General features: G+C 38.2%; 2 protein-coding genes across 3 annotated transcripts in view; both read right to left on the reverse strand.

The window, feature by feature from the left end:
- The window catches only part of LOC103594359 (guanine nucleotide-binding protein G(I)/G(S)/G(O) subunit gamma-10-like), a gene marked incomplete at its 5' end in the record, with an annotated part of 46,915 nt that overhangs the window by 8,198 nt on the left and 22,133 nt on the right, over positions 1–16,584 (reverse strand). The window lies entirely within an intron of this gene.
- DNAJC25 (DnaJ (Hsp40) homolog, subfamily C , member 25) overlaps positions 5,679–16,584 on the reverse strand; it is a 33,038-nt gene continuing 22,132 nt past the window's right edge. Inside the window, exons 1-4 of one of the 2 annotated variants that reach the window (XM_008577568.1) lie at positions 14,993–15,238; positions 11,198–11,350; positions 8,927–9,397; positions 5,679–6,911 (exon numbers count right to left, since the gene is read on the reverse strand). In XM_008577568.1, the coding sequence (XP_008575790.1) occupies positions 6,789–6,911; positions 8,927–9,397; positions 11,198–11,320 (717 nt within the window). In that variant the 5' untranslated portion in view covers positions 11,321–11,350; positions 14,993–15,238 and the 3' untranslated portion in view covers positions 5,679–6,788. Of the gene's footprint in view, positions 6,912–8,926; positions 9,398–11,197; positions 11,351–14,992; positions 15,239–16,584 lie in introns of those variants that run through there. The other variant, XM_008577569.1, reaches the window with a different exon arrangement.

Here is a 16,584-nt window from a genome sequence, read left to right on the forward strand (position 1 = left end):
GCAAAGCGCGCCCGTCTCCACCGCGAAGCTGCGGCCCCCGGGGCGAGCAGGGGTCGGGCGCGGTGTGGGGACGGAGCAGGCGGGCGGCAAAGACGCAGGCCTGACACAGCGCGGGACTGGGCCTCCCGGTGGCTGCAGCCGGGGGCGAAGTGGGCTGGGGAAACCCGGGACCATGCGAGGACGGTGTCTGCAGGGAGATGCAGGACGGCCGGCAGCATGTCCGTGAAACAGTAACAGGTCCGTACTGGTACCAGTTAGCCTGGGACTATGCCACGGAAACCTCACCAGTTGACTTGGAAGGGTAAGTACGGTGAAGTCCCAGACCCTGACATCTTTGGGAAACATCAACAAAATTACACAGGATTAAACCCAGCTCCTCTCACTCCCATCTCACCATTTAACTATAACCATTGTTACAACCTTCTGCGTTCAATTTTTATAATGTGCACATTCGTTTTACAAAACTGGGCTCATTCCTGCATCTAAAATTTGTTTTTTTTCACTTAATATATCATGATTATGTCGTTATTTTTGTACGTCATTGTATTTGTCAGAACCCACTTAAATTGAGTAATGCAAAAAGGTATTATATTGGGCTGTGTAGCTGAAATCCATTAAATTAGTGGATTTAGTTGCCCGAATAATAGCTTCAGGGCTCTCATTCCCCATTTCTTGGCTGTTTTTTCTGAGCACTGGCCTCATTTTCCTCGGTGGTAGACAGACTCTAGTGTTGTGAAGGAAGGCTCTGTGCTTTCATTGTCCCAACCTAGCAAGCCCAGGAGCAATAAATAGTACCTCTTTTCTCTCTAATTGGTCCTGCAAAAATCCCCATAATGGATCCCCCTGGCTTGTATTGAGTCACAGGCCCAACCTTGGACCAATCACTATCTGAAGTCAAGGATATGTGGAGCCAAAATGCTCAGATTAGCTGCGCCTGGACCAAGGGCAGGATGAGAAGTCAGGTCAGCCCTACATGCTCAGGACTGAGGCATTCATTCCCCTGGCTGCTGGGGGTGCTGGCTGCTGTTGTCTCTCAGCTGAGTCCTCTCTGAACTGCACTTAGCAAGAGAGCCACCCAGACCACGGTCACACCTCTCCCAGTAGCAGCCCTTATCCAATGACTGATGTGAGATGTATATATATATATAGAGAGAGAGAGAGAGAGAGAGAGAGAGAGCGCCCAACCCCCTTGCCTCAAGTTAAGACAACACTAAAGGATCATCCCAGCTCCAGAGCTCCTGCTGGGATCATCTGAAGTCTTCATGGCAACTGCATCACAGATCAACTCTTCCCTCTGCCCAATTCCCACTTTCTGCCAACACTCTCCCACAAGTGTTGATCTTAAGGGCACTCCCCAATAAGCTTTTGGCATGAATATCTCCATCTTAGGGTCTGTTTCTCTGGGGAACCCAGACTAAGACACCCACTCAAACAACATTGACTGGGGTGGGTGTCGGGAGGTAGAGGTGGGATGCTTCCCAAAAGGAAAAATCAGGATGCTGTTTATACCNGTCTCCACCGCGAAGCTGCGGCCCCCGGGGCGAGCAGGGGTTGGGCGCGGTGTGGGGACGGAGCAGGCGGGCGGCAAAGACGCAGGCCTGACACAGCGCGGGACTGGGCCTCCCGGTGGCTGCAGCCGGGGGCGAAGTGGGCTGGGGAAACCCGGGACCATGCGAGGACGGTGTCTGCAGGGAGATGCAGGACGGCCGGCAGCATGTCCGTGAAACAGTAACAGGTCCGTACTGGTACCAGTTAGCCTGGGACTATGCCACGGAAACCTCACCAGTTGACTTGGAAGGGTAAGTACGGTGAAGTCCCAGACCCTGACATCTTTGGGAAACATCAACAAAATTACACAGGATTAAACCCAGCTCCTCTCACTCCCATCTCACCATTTAACTATAACCATTGTTACAACCTTCTGCGTTCAATTTTTATGCCTCAAGTTAAGACAACACTAAAGGATCATCCCAGCTCCAGAGCTCCTGCTGGGATCATCTGAAGTCTTCATGGCAACTGCATCACAGATCAACTCTTCCCTCTGCCCAATTCCCACTTTCTGCCAACACTCTCCCACAAGTGTTGATCTTAAGGGCACTCCCCAATAAGCTTTTGGCATGAATATCTCCATCTTAGGGTCTGTTTCTCTGGGGAACCCAGACTAAGACACCCACTCAAACAACATTGACTGGGGTGGGTGTCGAGAGGTAGAGGTGGGATGCTTCCCAAAAGGAAAAATCAGGATGCTGTTTATACCAAAAGGGGGCAAGGGGAATTCTTTAAAAAACAAAAAGCAAACAAAATTGCTCTACAGCTATTATTTTTAATGACTGCATGGTACTTCATTGCATAACTGGATCATAATTTACTTACCTACTACCCTATTACTTAACACCCATGGTGACCACTTAAACATTCAGCTTCATGCATATTTATTATATTTCCTTAGGATGCATTCCTGAAAGTGTAATTGATGGGCCAAAGAATATTAAGTTTTTAAAACTTTTTCCTATCTTATCCTCCAGAAGGTGGTAGCAATTGATTTTCGCACTGCAAGGCTATGAGACTGCCTACTTCTGTGCACCTTCACAACTCTGTATTCTGGTTCTTTAATTTTACCAATTGCTATGGTTTGAATGTGTCCCTTAAATTTTGGGTTAGAAACTTAATCCTCAAAATCATATGCTGATTGGAGGTGAGGCCTTTGGGAGGTAATTAAGATTATATAGGGTCATCAGGATGGGGCCCACATGATGGGACTGGTGGCTTTATAGGAAGAGGAAGAGAAACCTAAGCTAATATGTATGCTGTTGCCCTCCATGTTAACACAGCCAGAAGGCCCTCACCAGATGCTGGTGCCGTGCTCTTGGGCCTCCTACCCTCCAGAACTAAAAGTAATGAATTTCTTTTAGTTTTTTTAATTTTAAAAAAATTATTTTCTTTATAAATTATCCAGTCTGTGGTATTGTTATACTAATAGAAAATGGATAGATGGGGCCGGCCCGGTGGCGCGCTGGATAAGTGCGCCGCTTGGGAAGCGCGGCGGCACTCCCGCCCGAGGGTTCGGATCCCACATGCAGACCGGTTCCCGCTCACTGGCTGAGCGAGGTGCGGGAGCAACACCGAGGGTTGCAATCCCGTTGCCGGTCCCCGGTCCGGTACGGGGGCGACACTGAGGGTTGCGATCCGTTGCCGGACACGGAAAAAAGACAAAAGACAAAAAAAAAAAAAGAAAATGGATAGATGGAAAATGGTATCTCAAGTGTTTTAAATATTTGAAGACTGAACACTTCTATTTATTTTCTGAGCTACATGTTCATGGTCTTTGGGGTGCTAAAGAGTTTTTCTTATCTGGTGACAAGAGCAGACTTGCACATTTGAAAGCCCTTTCTAGTGGCCAGTTTCCTCACCACAAAGAACCTAACACATATTCTAGTAAAGAGATGAAGGTACATGTGGTAAACATTACTAGATTGATGAATAGGACAGAATAGAATGGTTGTGTGTTCAAAAAAAAAGAGATATGGCAAGGAACTCAGAACAATGACACAGACTGGAAGGATTAAGAAAGAAGATGGCTCCTTGTAGATATGGTTAAGACCTGGACCTTGAAAATGTGTCTTGCAGATGGCTCAGAGGAAAAAGAACATTCCAATTTGGAGAGCAGGAGACAATGCACACCTGGGATGAGTAAATATTAAAGAGCTGCTATGGCCAGAAGTCATGAAAAACCTTAAAAAAAATTTTAAGTTTGTGGCAAACAGTGGGATAATCACATGGTAAAACATGTTAGGAATATTAATCTGGGATGAATGTGCAAAATTAACTGAAGTTGGGAAGATGACTGGTTTTGTCTTTTTCGTGGGGGGAGTGGCTGGAATGAGGCCCGAGATAGGACTGAGAGGTAGGAACAGGCAGAGGGGGACATATTCAAAAAACTTAGTCGATAGTACTTCAAGGTAGTTATGAAATGCAAAGGAGAGCAGACAAAGGGTTCTGAAGAGCAGGCCAGAACTGGTGCCAATACCAGAAATTAGGAAAGAAGACTAGGCTTGAGATGAGGAGTAAAGAACAACATTGAGTTTGGCTTAGGAGAAACTGTGTTTTTTTTGTTTTTTTCTTTAAAGATGATTGGTAATGGGATCTGAACCCTTGGCCTCGGTGTTATCAGCACCACACTCTCCCAAGTGAGCCACGGGCCGGCCCTAGGAGAAACTGTCTTCAACAGTGGTACTGCTACCTACATGTCCTCTAGGGCTGTTGCAATGTTTAGTAGCCAAGATGTTAATGTGAGAGACATCCGCACAGCAATGACAGCTGAAGTAATGAGATTTTCTCAAAATAATTTAGAAATAAAGGCTTTGGAGTTGCCCACAGTGAAGAGACACATAACGTAATACTTGTGTGTCAGCCAGGAGGCAGCAGAAAAAGTCTGGGGGTGTGCCGCTTCCCTCCTTCATGCCTGCATCCACCCACCACCCCTGCCCACCTCTGTATTACTGTGCTATTCTTTTTTTATTTTAGTAATATATTCTATTTAACCCAATACATACAAATTATCATTTCAACATAAAATCAACATTAAACATTATTAATGAGATATTTTGCATTCTTTCTTCATATTAAGTCTTTGAAATGAGGAGCATATTTGATCCTTACGGCACATCTCAATTTGGACCAGGCATATTTCAAATGCTGTTACCACATGTAACTCTTGGCTACTGTAGTGGCACAGCTCTGAACAGTTTGCCTCAGCCCCACTCCCTGCAGCCCAGACCAGTTTTGTCCAACTCTAGCTTCAAAGGAGCAATCGCAAGATAATTACTCGCTTTCTGTGAATCATGACTTTCTAGGGTCTCTTGTCCTATCCCAGAAATGCTGGCATGGCAGAGCAGATAGCCAGGGAAGAAAAATCATTATTCTGACTGAAGGATGTGACTCAGAAGAAAAAATCTCTCACAGTAATAAACGTTCTAAATCCTGACTAATTCTAACACTCCTGATTTGTAATTTTTGATGAATTAGCTATAGTATGTCCTCTTACTTTCCTTATCATGAGGGAAAAAATACAGACAATCAGAAATTTCTTTGAAAATTTTAAAAGAGGGGTGAATACCTACATTTCTTTTTGTACTTATGTTCTTAGATGATAAATACCACTCTGTGTTAACTATATGATAATGCATTCACTAAGACAGGGATTGTTGACTCTACAGACAATCATAGCACCTGAAAGGCATTTATCTATGGTTGAGTTGGGCATTTGAGGTTTGACACATAGCTACCTATAATTCAGCTCTGTACCTTCTCCACAAATAAAAAAGAATGGCTGCACAAAACACTTTCATCTAAAGTTTACAAAAATATAAATAATATAGAAGCTGCAGAAGGACCCTACTAATAACCTGATCAAACTCCTCCCCAATTTTATAATTGAGGCAACTGAAGCCCTAACTCACAGTTTAAATAACTGGCCTCAGGTCTCTGGCTAGATTAGCAAGGACAGAACTCTGCCCTCCTGCCTCTTTGCATCCGTCACATATTTACACTGAGCTCTCAGGACTAGCTTGCTTTAGGTAGAAGCAGATTCTGCATGTCTACTATGCTACACTAACCTTTTAAAATCATAATACAAAAGTGATATGTTGATCTTTAAAATGTCATACCAACAAACATGATAAATTGCAACCATTTTATTAATATGAAGCAATGGGATAAATCCTTTAACAGGAATATTGATTCACTACCATGAATGTGTATCCATACTTTGGTGCAGTATCATGCTTGATTCAGTCAAATTATGTATCATTTACTTTCATTTCCACAGGTATAAAAATATTTGTTTCATTGGTTGATAGAACAGCACACAGCCATGAACCTCTTCTTTTGGTTTAAATGCATGTAAATGCTATCATATACAATGGATTTTTCACTGCTCAAGGACTTCAGAATATATGAACAACTTTTCGGTATACCACTTCTGCCCTGCCATTTTTTTAAAACTGGAGAGAGAAAGAAAAAGAAAAAAAAGAGCAATGTTGTACAAAACACCTTTTTACAAGGTCCTTTCTGGAGAAATGTTTGAGAATACAGTTATAGTCCTATAATGAGACTGTAATCAATATCATCCTACAAGGACATGAGGGTAGACTCACTCTCGTGGAGAGTTTCTGATCTTATGAGAATATTATAATGAGATTATAATGACTGGGGGAGAAATATTATAAAGACATTCTACTCTCCTAGAGAGGTTATTTTCAACATAATTCAATCCTGTAATGACCATAATGAAGACAACATGATAGTTGAATCATTCTGCTGGAGAAATTTGTGTCTAGAAAGACACTCACAATAATGTAATTAAATTCTATTATAATTTTTTGTTTTGTGAAAACATAGAGGCCATGAAAGCAGAAAAATGTAGCTCTATAACAAAGAATAAGGAAACACTCTTGAAGAATAAACACTTAACACAAAAAAAATTTTAAATGATTTCTAATAAATTTTCATGTCAAATCTTTTAACCAAACATATAAAATTTTTAAATGGCAACTAATAAATCTTCACATCAAATCTTTTAACAAATCCACAAATAGAGTATAAAAACTGAACAATCATAAATGTCTTATGTATAAAGTTTTAAGGGAAAGTTTAAATTTCTACATTCTGTTTAAAATTCTTGAGGAATTTTAGTTGCTGCTGAGGAGCAGTTGATACTTTCTAAAATAATTCAGTTTATGAAAATAATATCACAATTAGGGTTTGGCATAGTAGCATTCCATCAGCCTTCAGTCATCCACAAATGTTAACCGTCCAGGCCCTTCATTCTTCATCCATCTCCTGTATCTCTTCCACCTGGGGTCATTTGCCAGTTTCTTCTTTAATTCTTCCTCTTGTTCTTGTTTGTAGACCTGTAAGTACAAATAACACTAATAACTTTACAACCCAAAGAGAAACATTTGCCATTAGCTTTACAGCATATTTTACATCTTCAAATATAACTTTAGCTATAAGTTTCCAATGAATATATTGGTTTGTCTTCTGAAGACCATTCACCTATTTAAATACTAAGCAATTAAAGCACTTTAACATTCACTGTTAAATGAAAAAGAACGTGTACAAGAACTAGCACTTAGCAACAAATTGGTAAATGGCCACAAAAAATGATTACATTGTGTAATGTTGAATACACTAATTATCGTGATTTGAGCATCACATACTGCACACAGGTATTGATATTCAATGCAGTACTCCACAGATATGTACAATTAATTATGTTCAATAAAAAATAAAATAATAAAAAAAGAGCTAGCAATTTTTTGCCACTGATTTCTGTAACCTAGGACTACATTCTTTTCCTCATTGAAATCCTAGACAAGCTGAGTTTAAAGGGCTTAAGATTTCCTCTCTCCAATAGTTAAAGAATCAATACTTTATTTTTTTTAACATGGTAGTTTGTAAATTTAACTGATAACTTACATATTTGTTGATCTTATCCAAGGAACAAAATGACATTACGAATACGTGTATCTCCAAATTGAACTTACATCTACTTGAGGCTGGGGGGGTGGGAGGGTGCTGGCCGGTACAGGAATCCGAACCCTTGACCTTGGTGTTATAACACCATGCTCTTACCAACTGAGCTAACTGGCCAGCCCAAACATATCTACTTTTACCTTCAAAAATATTATCAGTTTTTCCAAGTATTTTATTAAAATTCCCCAAGAAGTTTGAATAAACCACACAGGTTAAGAACAAAGAACATCTACATTTCTATAACTTTTAGTGGATGTCAACTGAAGCTAAATGGACAAGTTGTCATAGCCAGTTTCACAGCCACATCAAATTTTAGAAAAAAATGACTTTATTTCCAAATATTAGGAAGTAATGACTAAAATAATTTCATATAATAACATAATAATTCAGCCAAGGATAGCAGTCTAAGAAAGACAGTTTTGTGGATTAAGCTGCTTAACCTACCTAAAAGAGAGAACTTTTCAAATAGTTTAGGAGCTAAATAGTATGTTACCTTCCATTTTCATGTTATTTATAAACAGGCTGAATATATCTACTTGTGAAAACATCTGGTAATTTGCAGCAAGTTAATTTACTTTATAATTAAGACTAAAACTATACAGTAAAATCTATTTAGGATATCACATATAAAAAGGGATGACTATGAAATTTTTAAAAAACTAATACATCTCAGATTTCTTAAGAAGGCTTCATTGTGCTCTATTCTTATATTTAATATATTAACTAGTTAATTTTACCCATAACCTAAAACAGTATCATTACAATAATGGGACTTCTAGTCCCTTTAGCACTGTGGCTAGGTAGCTGATCACCTCCAAGTAATTTTGTAGCTGACAACTGTAGAATAAAGCATTTATTAAAATGCCTAAAGTTTGGAGACATTATAATAAATCAATTTAGTTTAAAAGTAAAATGAAAGTAACTTTCCATATATGTTAGTTATTATGTAAAAGATTCTGTGTTCAATTATTTTGAAATGAAGTTATTTCAACAAAATTTCCTTCTCTTCTTCTCTCTTTCTCTCTCTCTGTTGTTTTTTGTTTTTTAAAATCCCTGTGGCTACGTTTACTTGATTGGAAGGAAACTCGGAGAGGACCAAATTTTAGTTAGTGCAATTAACAGAAAGTTGTGTAATAATACCCTTGTAAACTGCAGTTTAACACTTTTTCAGAGTTGACAAGTATTTGAATTTCATTTTTTAAAAAGACAAATTACAGGTTAAAAACCCACCGTCCCACTACCAAATATAGTCATACTTTCAATAAAAGATCTTTTATTCATTAACTCTTGGATTTCAGAAATTTGAGCATATTTCTGTGACTCTTTATCATATACCTAATTTTGCTTTAGTAAGGAAGATGACACTGAAATCACAGCAGTGACTTCTCACCTCATAATTCTCCTTTATCCAGAGCTCTCGTTTAAGAAAAGTTTCTTTCTGATGATCTTCTAGACTATCAAATTGAGACTTCGACATCTTCATAGATTTACGTATGATATATAGTCTCTCTTCCTCCCCATATTCTTTGCCTTTGATGTTAAAATTATAGATCCACCGGCAATACCAGACTATATATGTGCACAGATGAAAAGGAGCTAAGATAATTTGAAACAGGAGAAGATCACGTATTTGGGGTTTCTGATAGCCTCCTTTTATATCTATTTTACTTTTTATAATGTTCTTTATGATGTTCTCCTCCTCGTCACGAATTTCCTCTTTGGACTTTTTGTTTCTGCCTTTTTCTTTGGCTTTTTTGAGCAGTCCCTGCTGCTTGGCGATCTCCGTAGCTTGGATGCGGTACTTGGGCACAGTGGCTAGGTAGCTGATTACCTTATCATAGCTATTCCACCAGCTAAAAAACTAGGATTTAACAAAGAAAAATGGATCATTTTAATTACCAAAATTCATCTAAACTAAAGCAATAATAGCATCTTAGTGAATACGATCCCCCAAGAAACCTATTCCAATTTAAAATAGTAATCTCAAAGATCTTACTCTGTAAGCAAAAGATACAATTGAACATGCTCATGTGTGCATGAGACCTGAAAGCTGGATAAGTAAACTCTGAGCAGAGCCAAAAAGACACTGATGGAGGCAAGAGACACCTAAGATCAGAAGATGGACCAGTGGTACCAAATGACACTTATGATTTCACACCTTTAATCATCTACCTCGTCTCTAGGACACTATTAAGAATCTCTCTCTCTCTTTTTTTTTTTTCAGCTACAATCTAGTTACTAGAGAAAGTTAAATGGTAAGAACTAGCTAGTGAGGAATTTGTTTAAAAAATTCGAGTATAGACTGTATATACTCGTACATTAACAGGTTATATATATTCATTCCTATCTCTTTCCTAGACAATCTACACTGTTTATCCTATGCTCATCCGATTCTGAACTGAAAGATGCAAATATGTTTGAATTCTACTCACTTGGACAGGGAAACATTAACTTACTTCATAAATATACTCAACCATAAAGGGTTTTATTGTCTGAAAAAGACTGTTCCTGACATAGTACCTCCATACATTTCAGTTCCTTTTTACTGAATGAATATAATATTCATACCAATAATATCCTAAAATAATATAGTAGCACTCTACTAGGAATAATTTGTTTTTAAGTTACAAAGGTATTATATTATCTAAAACAAAAAATTAAAATTATCCCTGCTCTCCCCTTTGAAAGGGCAATACTTCCACAAAAGCTGATAAATTTAAAACATACCAACTTAGTCTTCAATAGGAATTTTTTTAGCATATAAATTGAATATTTCTTGGAATTAAACTGGAGAAGTAATTTTCAAATTAGCAAACTGCATCATTCTAGTCACTGTGACGTGTTCTTTTCCTCTAAAGAAGCACATGAAAGGTGTGGTTAATTTAAGAATAATTATAGGGAATACTCGTTTCAGGCTGAAGTTAAATTTTTGTGACATTTTAAAGCAACATAAAAGTTACTGAATTAGCAAACTGCATCATTCTAGTCACTGTGACGTGTTCTTTTCCTCTAAAGAAGCACATGAAAAGTGTGGTTAATTTAAGAATAATTATAGGGAATACTCGTTTCAGGCTGAAGTTAAATTTTTGTGACATTTTAAAGCAACATAAAAGTTACTGAACCTCTTTTTCAACCCGAGCAGAAGTACCCTTAGGGGCCATGTGGAAACACATGGGACATTTTCGGTTGCTATAATGATGGCAAGCACTACTGGCATTTGGTGGGTGGGAGCCAGGACTTGTTAGGCCACATTAAGGAGTTCAGATTTTCCCCAAGTTTAATGGGAAATCATTGAAAAGTTCTAAAAAGGTAAATGTTAGGATTTAGATGACATTCTGACTCTGGCTGTTTTGTGGAAAATACTCTAGAGGAGGCAATGAGATATGGGTATTTGTAGGTTTGTTTGGTTTTTTGTGGGGAGGGGGGTTATGACATTCATCATCAATTTCTTACATTTCCCACTGACAAAAATTCCCAATACTGTCAACTGGTTGAATAAATAAATATTTTTAATAATACATATTTTTCTAGTGTAAAAAATCAATCTCAACTGGAAGTAAAATTTTACAAACAGGAACTTGTAGTTCAATCTTAATGACTAGCATTAGGCAATGTACACTCATGCACATACATGTAGATACACATATCCATCGATACGCACCTGAAACACTGAAATAGCACACACGCTGACCAAAATCACTACCCTAACATCCACTTTAGGAGCTAAGCGCCTGCTGTAGTAGTGGTAGTAATGCCTGTAGTACTCTTCTGGATGATCCAGCATGTAGTCATAATCCTTTCGTGTTTCTTCATCCTGTAAAATGATAAGATATCCAATTTCAAAGGCTATTTCATTACATGGCCTTAGTTTATAATCTAAATCAAATCTAGAATTTTATAATTATGAAAGATTAATCTGAGTAAAAGAAATGAAACTGTCAAAATAAAAAAATTTCCCATTACTCTTCAAAGGAATACATAAATTTGTTTCCAGAATTTTACTATTAGGTATAAAAGCATGATAAAAATGTTTCCCCAAATTCTTGAGTATTGTTAGTCCTCCTGGAAAAATAAAAACTTTAATTACAATTAACCATGCTTTTTTATAGTTACTGCTGTGGTACTAATATAGATGCGACCATGTTCCTATAACTTAAGAGCATGTTGACACCTACTCTCAATGTTTCTCTCTTCTGTATATTCACAATCATACTCCAGCCTTGAGGAGAAAGTTTTCTGTTGAAAGCAATGGTTAAGACAGCAAAAAGTCAATGGAACCAGTCTATGCCTACAAAATGAATTATGCTCATCTCAAAGAAACACTGAGACACCAATGCAGTGTAATGGTCAAAGTCTAGTTTTGAGACCTTGGGTAAAATACTGAGCCTCTCGCAGCCCCACTCTTCTTCATTAGAAAGAAGAGATAATGCCTGCCCTACTATTTGTACATGGTTGTTTGTAATATCAAATTATATACATTATACAAAAACATGTTACAAACATGTAGTACTTTATTATTATAACACACAGTCACAGTCCAGTTCATAAATGAGGTAACATATATATCTTTCTTACCCACACAAACTTGTTGGAAGAATTATAGCACTCTGAAATGCTGCTCTGAATGTTCACAAATAAAACAATTCTCAAAATCTTCTCTAATTCTAATCAATTTCCAACAGGGATAAATGCCAATGTTTCACTGAGCTACACAGATTGATGAGCTATTAAACTAGGTTACAATTTGCCTTTTATCCCGTAGGAAATCTATTTTTCAACTTGTCCCATTTCAAAAAAATGTAAAAGATAAAGACTTAGACCAAAACAAACTCTTTATTCTCTATAAATGAGTGCAATAGAAACCATTACAAAAACAAAAATATTTTTTACCTCAGAGGGTTTCTTTCTAGGATGAATTATTCAACATTCATAAAATTACAGATTCTTAGCTAAAGGCATTTCAAAAGCCAGACCTAGTACCTTGCTACTGCAGACAGATGCTCTGCGGTCTGTTCAGGGCCTCCTTCTGAGTGCTCCAATATGTAGTTTCTCAGATTTAAAATAAGTTTGCTGATGACAAAACCTTCCTGTATCCATTATAATCATTATGTGCTTTCTAATAAGAATTTTGAATTTGAGTGAGAGCACTCTCAGTAACAGTTCGCCTACATTCATTACATTCAAAACATTTTTTATTTCTCACTAGTATATAAAACTAGAAAAACTAGTTTAATTAGATATTAAAATATTTAAAGATTATTTCATGGCACTATATGGAGGGCCAATATAAGAACTGCCTGTTATATAAGGAGAGGTGAGCTCAGGTAGGTATGATTTTCAAATTCACTCCTTGTACGTTCTCTTCTGTCAGAGAACAATTTTTTTGTGGCAATAATTGTGATAATTGCCATACATCTCAACTGTCAATCCATTATTCCTTCTTTAAGTCATCATCATATTCCAGAGCTCCTAACCTAGAAAGAGTAAAACTTTTAGAGGTAACACAGATAGTCCTGAAGACTAAAGCCCACATCTCTTGATGTACTTCAAGATATCCTTTAAGAATTTTTCCATTCTCTCTCCATTTTTTGCTTTTTTGAGCTAATTTTATAGAAGAATCCTGTTTTGGCCTGAAATCCTTGACTTTTAACTCAGCCTCCCAATCTTGGCAGATGCCTTTTGAAATGTTATTTCTTCAAACATGATTCTTCTTGCTCCAACTATATTACATGCAGTTTGAAACTAAGTGCCACACTGAGATCAGATACATTCCTAGAATATTCCAGCATCGCTGTCTACACAGAGCCCTTTGCCCAGCCCAGCTGTATGCACTCCTCCTGGTTGAAGAATACAGCAAGATCTTCGAGTGTCACTGAAATCTAGTAGGTGGACATCATGTGTCCAATGGCTATCCTTTCCTTTTTATTCCCTTATCTTAGTGAAGGTCACATTTCATAGAATGCAGACATCATCCCTCTTCAAGGATTTTGCCCAGGTATTTCCTCAGGGTCACCATTTTCTCACTGGTTTCTAGATCTGTGACTTCATCAAGTCTTGAACACCTCTAACAAGATGGTCAACTAATGCTCCAGCTCCAGCAAGTCCAACATCTATACCTTGTATCTGCAAGCAGTGCCTATGCGGTCTATTCGGGGTCCCCTAATGAGCCCTCAACTACCTAATTCTTGAATTAGATCTCAGGGTCAAGGCAAGTCCAACATCTATACCTTGTATCTGCAAGCAGTGCCTATGCGGTCTATTCGGGGTCCCGTAATGAGCCCTCAACTACCTAATTCTTGAATTAGATCTCAGGGTCAATTCAAACTTCTCTTAGGATGACTTTCCTTCCCTTGGGGTCATCATAAATTTATGACCCTGTTTTGGTCATTAATTAGAGTCTAGAAAGTTGGTCACCTCCTTGATATCACATTTATTCAATTGATTTAATCTTCACTCTAAGGCTTACAGCTTTCTCTCCAGAATGAAGAAAATGATCTTTAGGCTTAGGCATGCTATACTTTAGAAAGTATTCAAGGTTGGCACAAATTGGTAAAAGTTAGGAGTTCTCAACAGCCTAGGTCAAAATCCTACTCCTTAGTAATCTACAAAGTTTATAATCAACCTAGTAAGAACATGAGGATACCAGGAATATTAGCAAAGAAAAGACAGAATAAGAAGGGCCATTCTTTCTTTCCAGGACCCAATTAGAGAGCTAAGGTACATTCTTATTTTAACACCATTTTTTTTCCCTTACCCATCTTGGAACTAAAGTAGCTCCACAACTTTTTGTACTTTATCTCCAATGCTTCCCCATGGCCAAAGTTAAAATTTCCTTGGCATGCAGTGAAGCCTCCACAGCTGGCCCAAATTTACCTATCTACCAACATCTCATATCCATAGCAAACATTCAGTTAGCAATTTCTGGAACTTGGTATGTTCTTCCAATACAACATGCTTTTTTCCATACCTATGTCTTTGAACATATAATTCTAACTTGAAGCCCATCCCTTTCTTTCAACCTCATGAGCTCCTATTAATCCTTTAGCACATAAAAGTTACTGCTTCAGATAGAGTGAGACCGTTCTTATTATACTTAGGACCAATTTAGTATAGCACTTATCACATTGTAATCATCAGTTGTTTCTTTTCCTTGAATGAGAGTTCCTAGAAGGTAGGTAGGGTGACTCATTAGTCTCTGTATATCCAAGGCCTAGCACAGTGCCTGGCATTCAATAAATGTCATTTCAAAAATGAGTGAAGTTTTGTATAAGTTTTCCCTCACTATACACATCTATCTCTCCACCCACATAGGTCTCCAACTCACCAGCAAGGCTGGATGTGTGATTATGTCACAAAAACTTAGGCTTGGCAGAAATGACTGCTTGAATTTATAGCTTATAAAAATATGCTAACGTGGCTAAAATAGCTTAAACCTTAAAACATTTTAATATCTTACCTTTCAATAAGGTAGTACTTTTTCTTTCAGCAATTTTGTGGATCTTAAGGTCCCAGAGTCAGGAGATTCCAACTTCTTTCCAAAACCAAAACCTTTATACTTGTTTCTTCCTCCTCTCTGTCCTGAGCCTTGACAAGCAGGGCAATAAGCTCCTTGTTTCTAATCTCTACAGGAATAAATGGTGCTTCTGCTGGTGTCCACTCCACTCCCAATCCTCTTGGGCAAAGCAGGAGGACTGGAACACAACCACCAATATCTAGATCAAAAGTGAACAAGAGGAAACCCACAAGCAAAGAAAGTACTGAATCCTTCCTTCTCTTATGAAAATGATCATCCACCCTCCCCAGAGGCAAAAATATATTACGTTCTTGCCCTTGGAAGAAATAATGAATTGTTTGACCTCAATAAGCATAAATTGCAATAATGATATTGCAGCCAGTTTTACATTAAAAATTATCTATTTCACAGAGTACAGATACCATTTTCTGATGGTAAAGGCCAGGAATCAATAATATGTGAAAATGTAATAATATTTTGCTCATACTTAAAAATATTTATTAATCTTAGTTTTAAAAGAAACACACACACAAATATTCCCTCAAAAAAATAACCATTGTTCCTCCAATTTTTTTCCAGGCTATCATATCATACTAAAGAGGAAGAAAACTAACTGCTATCAGTTTCATTTCTTTTCTTGTTCCCTGCACACCAAACACTAATATAACTATCTTCTCATATGTCTTCTCTTTTCATTCTACATGTAGTCTCAACAACTTCCATGATTTGGAATGTCACCTATATACTAATGACACTTATATCTGTTTTTCCTCCCTCCTCCTATTTTAAACTGTCCTGAACATTTTCTAAATGTAACATAAATATCTCAAATTCAACACGCTCAAAAACCAAGTCTGTTCCTGTTTCAGTTAATAGTATCACCATGTACTTGGTCACCTGAGCTTCTAAAAATTTCAGTCATTTTTGATTCAGCAAATAGCGAAGCAGAGCAATCATTTGTGTTGAACACAAAGGAAAATAAAAAGACAAATAAGACAAGGTCTTGGCCTCAAGAACTCTCACATTTAGAAGAAGAATCTAGCGTGCAAGAAAACTATAATTCAATGTACTAAGGAAAAAAGGACTGACTAACTTGGCCTGGGACCAATGGAAATGGGATGCACAGAAGAGATGAAACGAGAGCTGGATTTTGAAAAGCAGGCAAGGTGTGGTGAAACTTGTTCCAAGCAAAGGAAACAGCAAGCGTTAATTAAGGTACAGAAGCATCAAAGAATACAATGGATTCAGTGAAGTTTAAGCATTGGAAAATTTAGGAAGAAAGGAGTACTGAATGTATCTAAGAAGTTAAGTTTGGATAAAAACTGTAGAGGGTCTTGGGGCCGGCCCAGTGGCGCACTGGATAGTGCGCCGCTTGGGAAGCGCGGCGGCGCTCCCGCCCGAGGGTTCGGATCCCACATACAGACCGGTTCCCGCTCACTGGCTGAGCGAGGCGCGGGAGCAACACCGAGGGTTGCAATCCCGTTGCCGGTCCCCGGTCCAGCACGGGGGTAACCCTGAGGGCTGCGACCCATTGC

Source organism: Galeopterus variegatus, unplaced genomic scaffold (genome assembly GCF_000696425.1).
Source record: "Galeopterus variegatus unplaced genomic scaffold, G_variegatus-3.0.2 Scaffold1541, whole genome shotgun sequence".
In the NCBI taxonomy this organism is placed as follows: domain Eukaryota; kingdom Metazoa; phylum Chordata; class Mammalia; order Dermoptera; family Cynocephalidae; genus Galeopterus; species Galeopterus variegatus.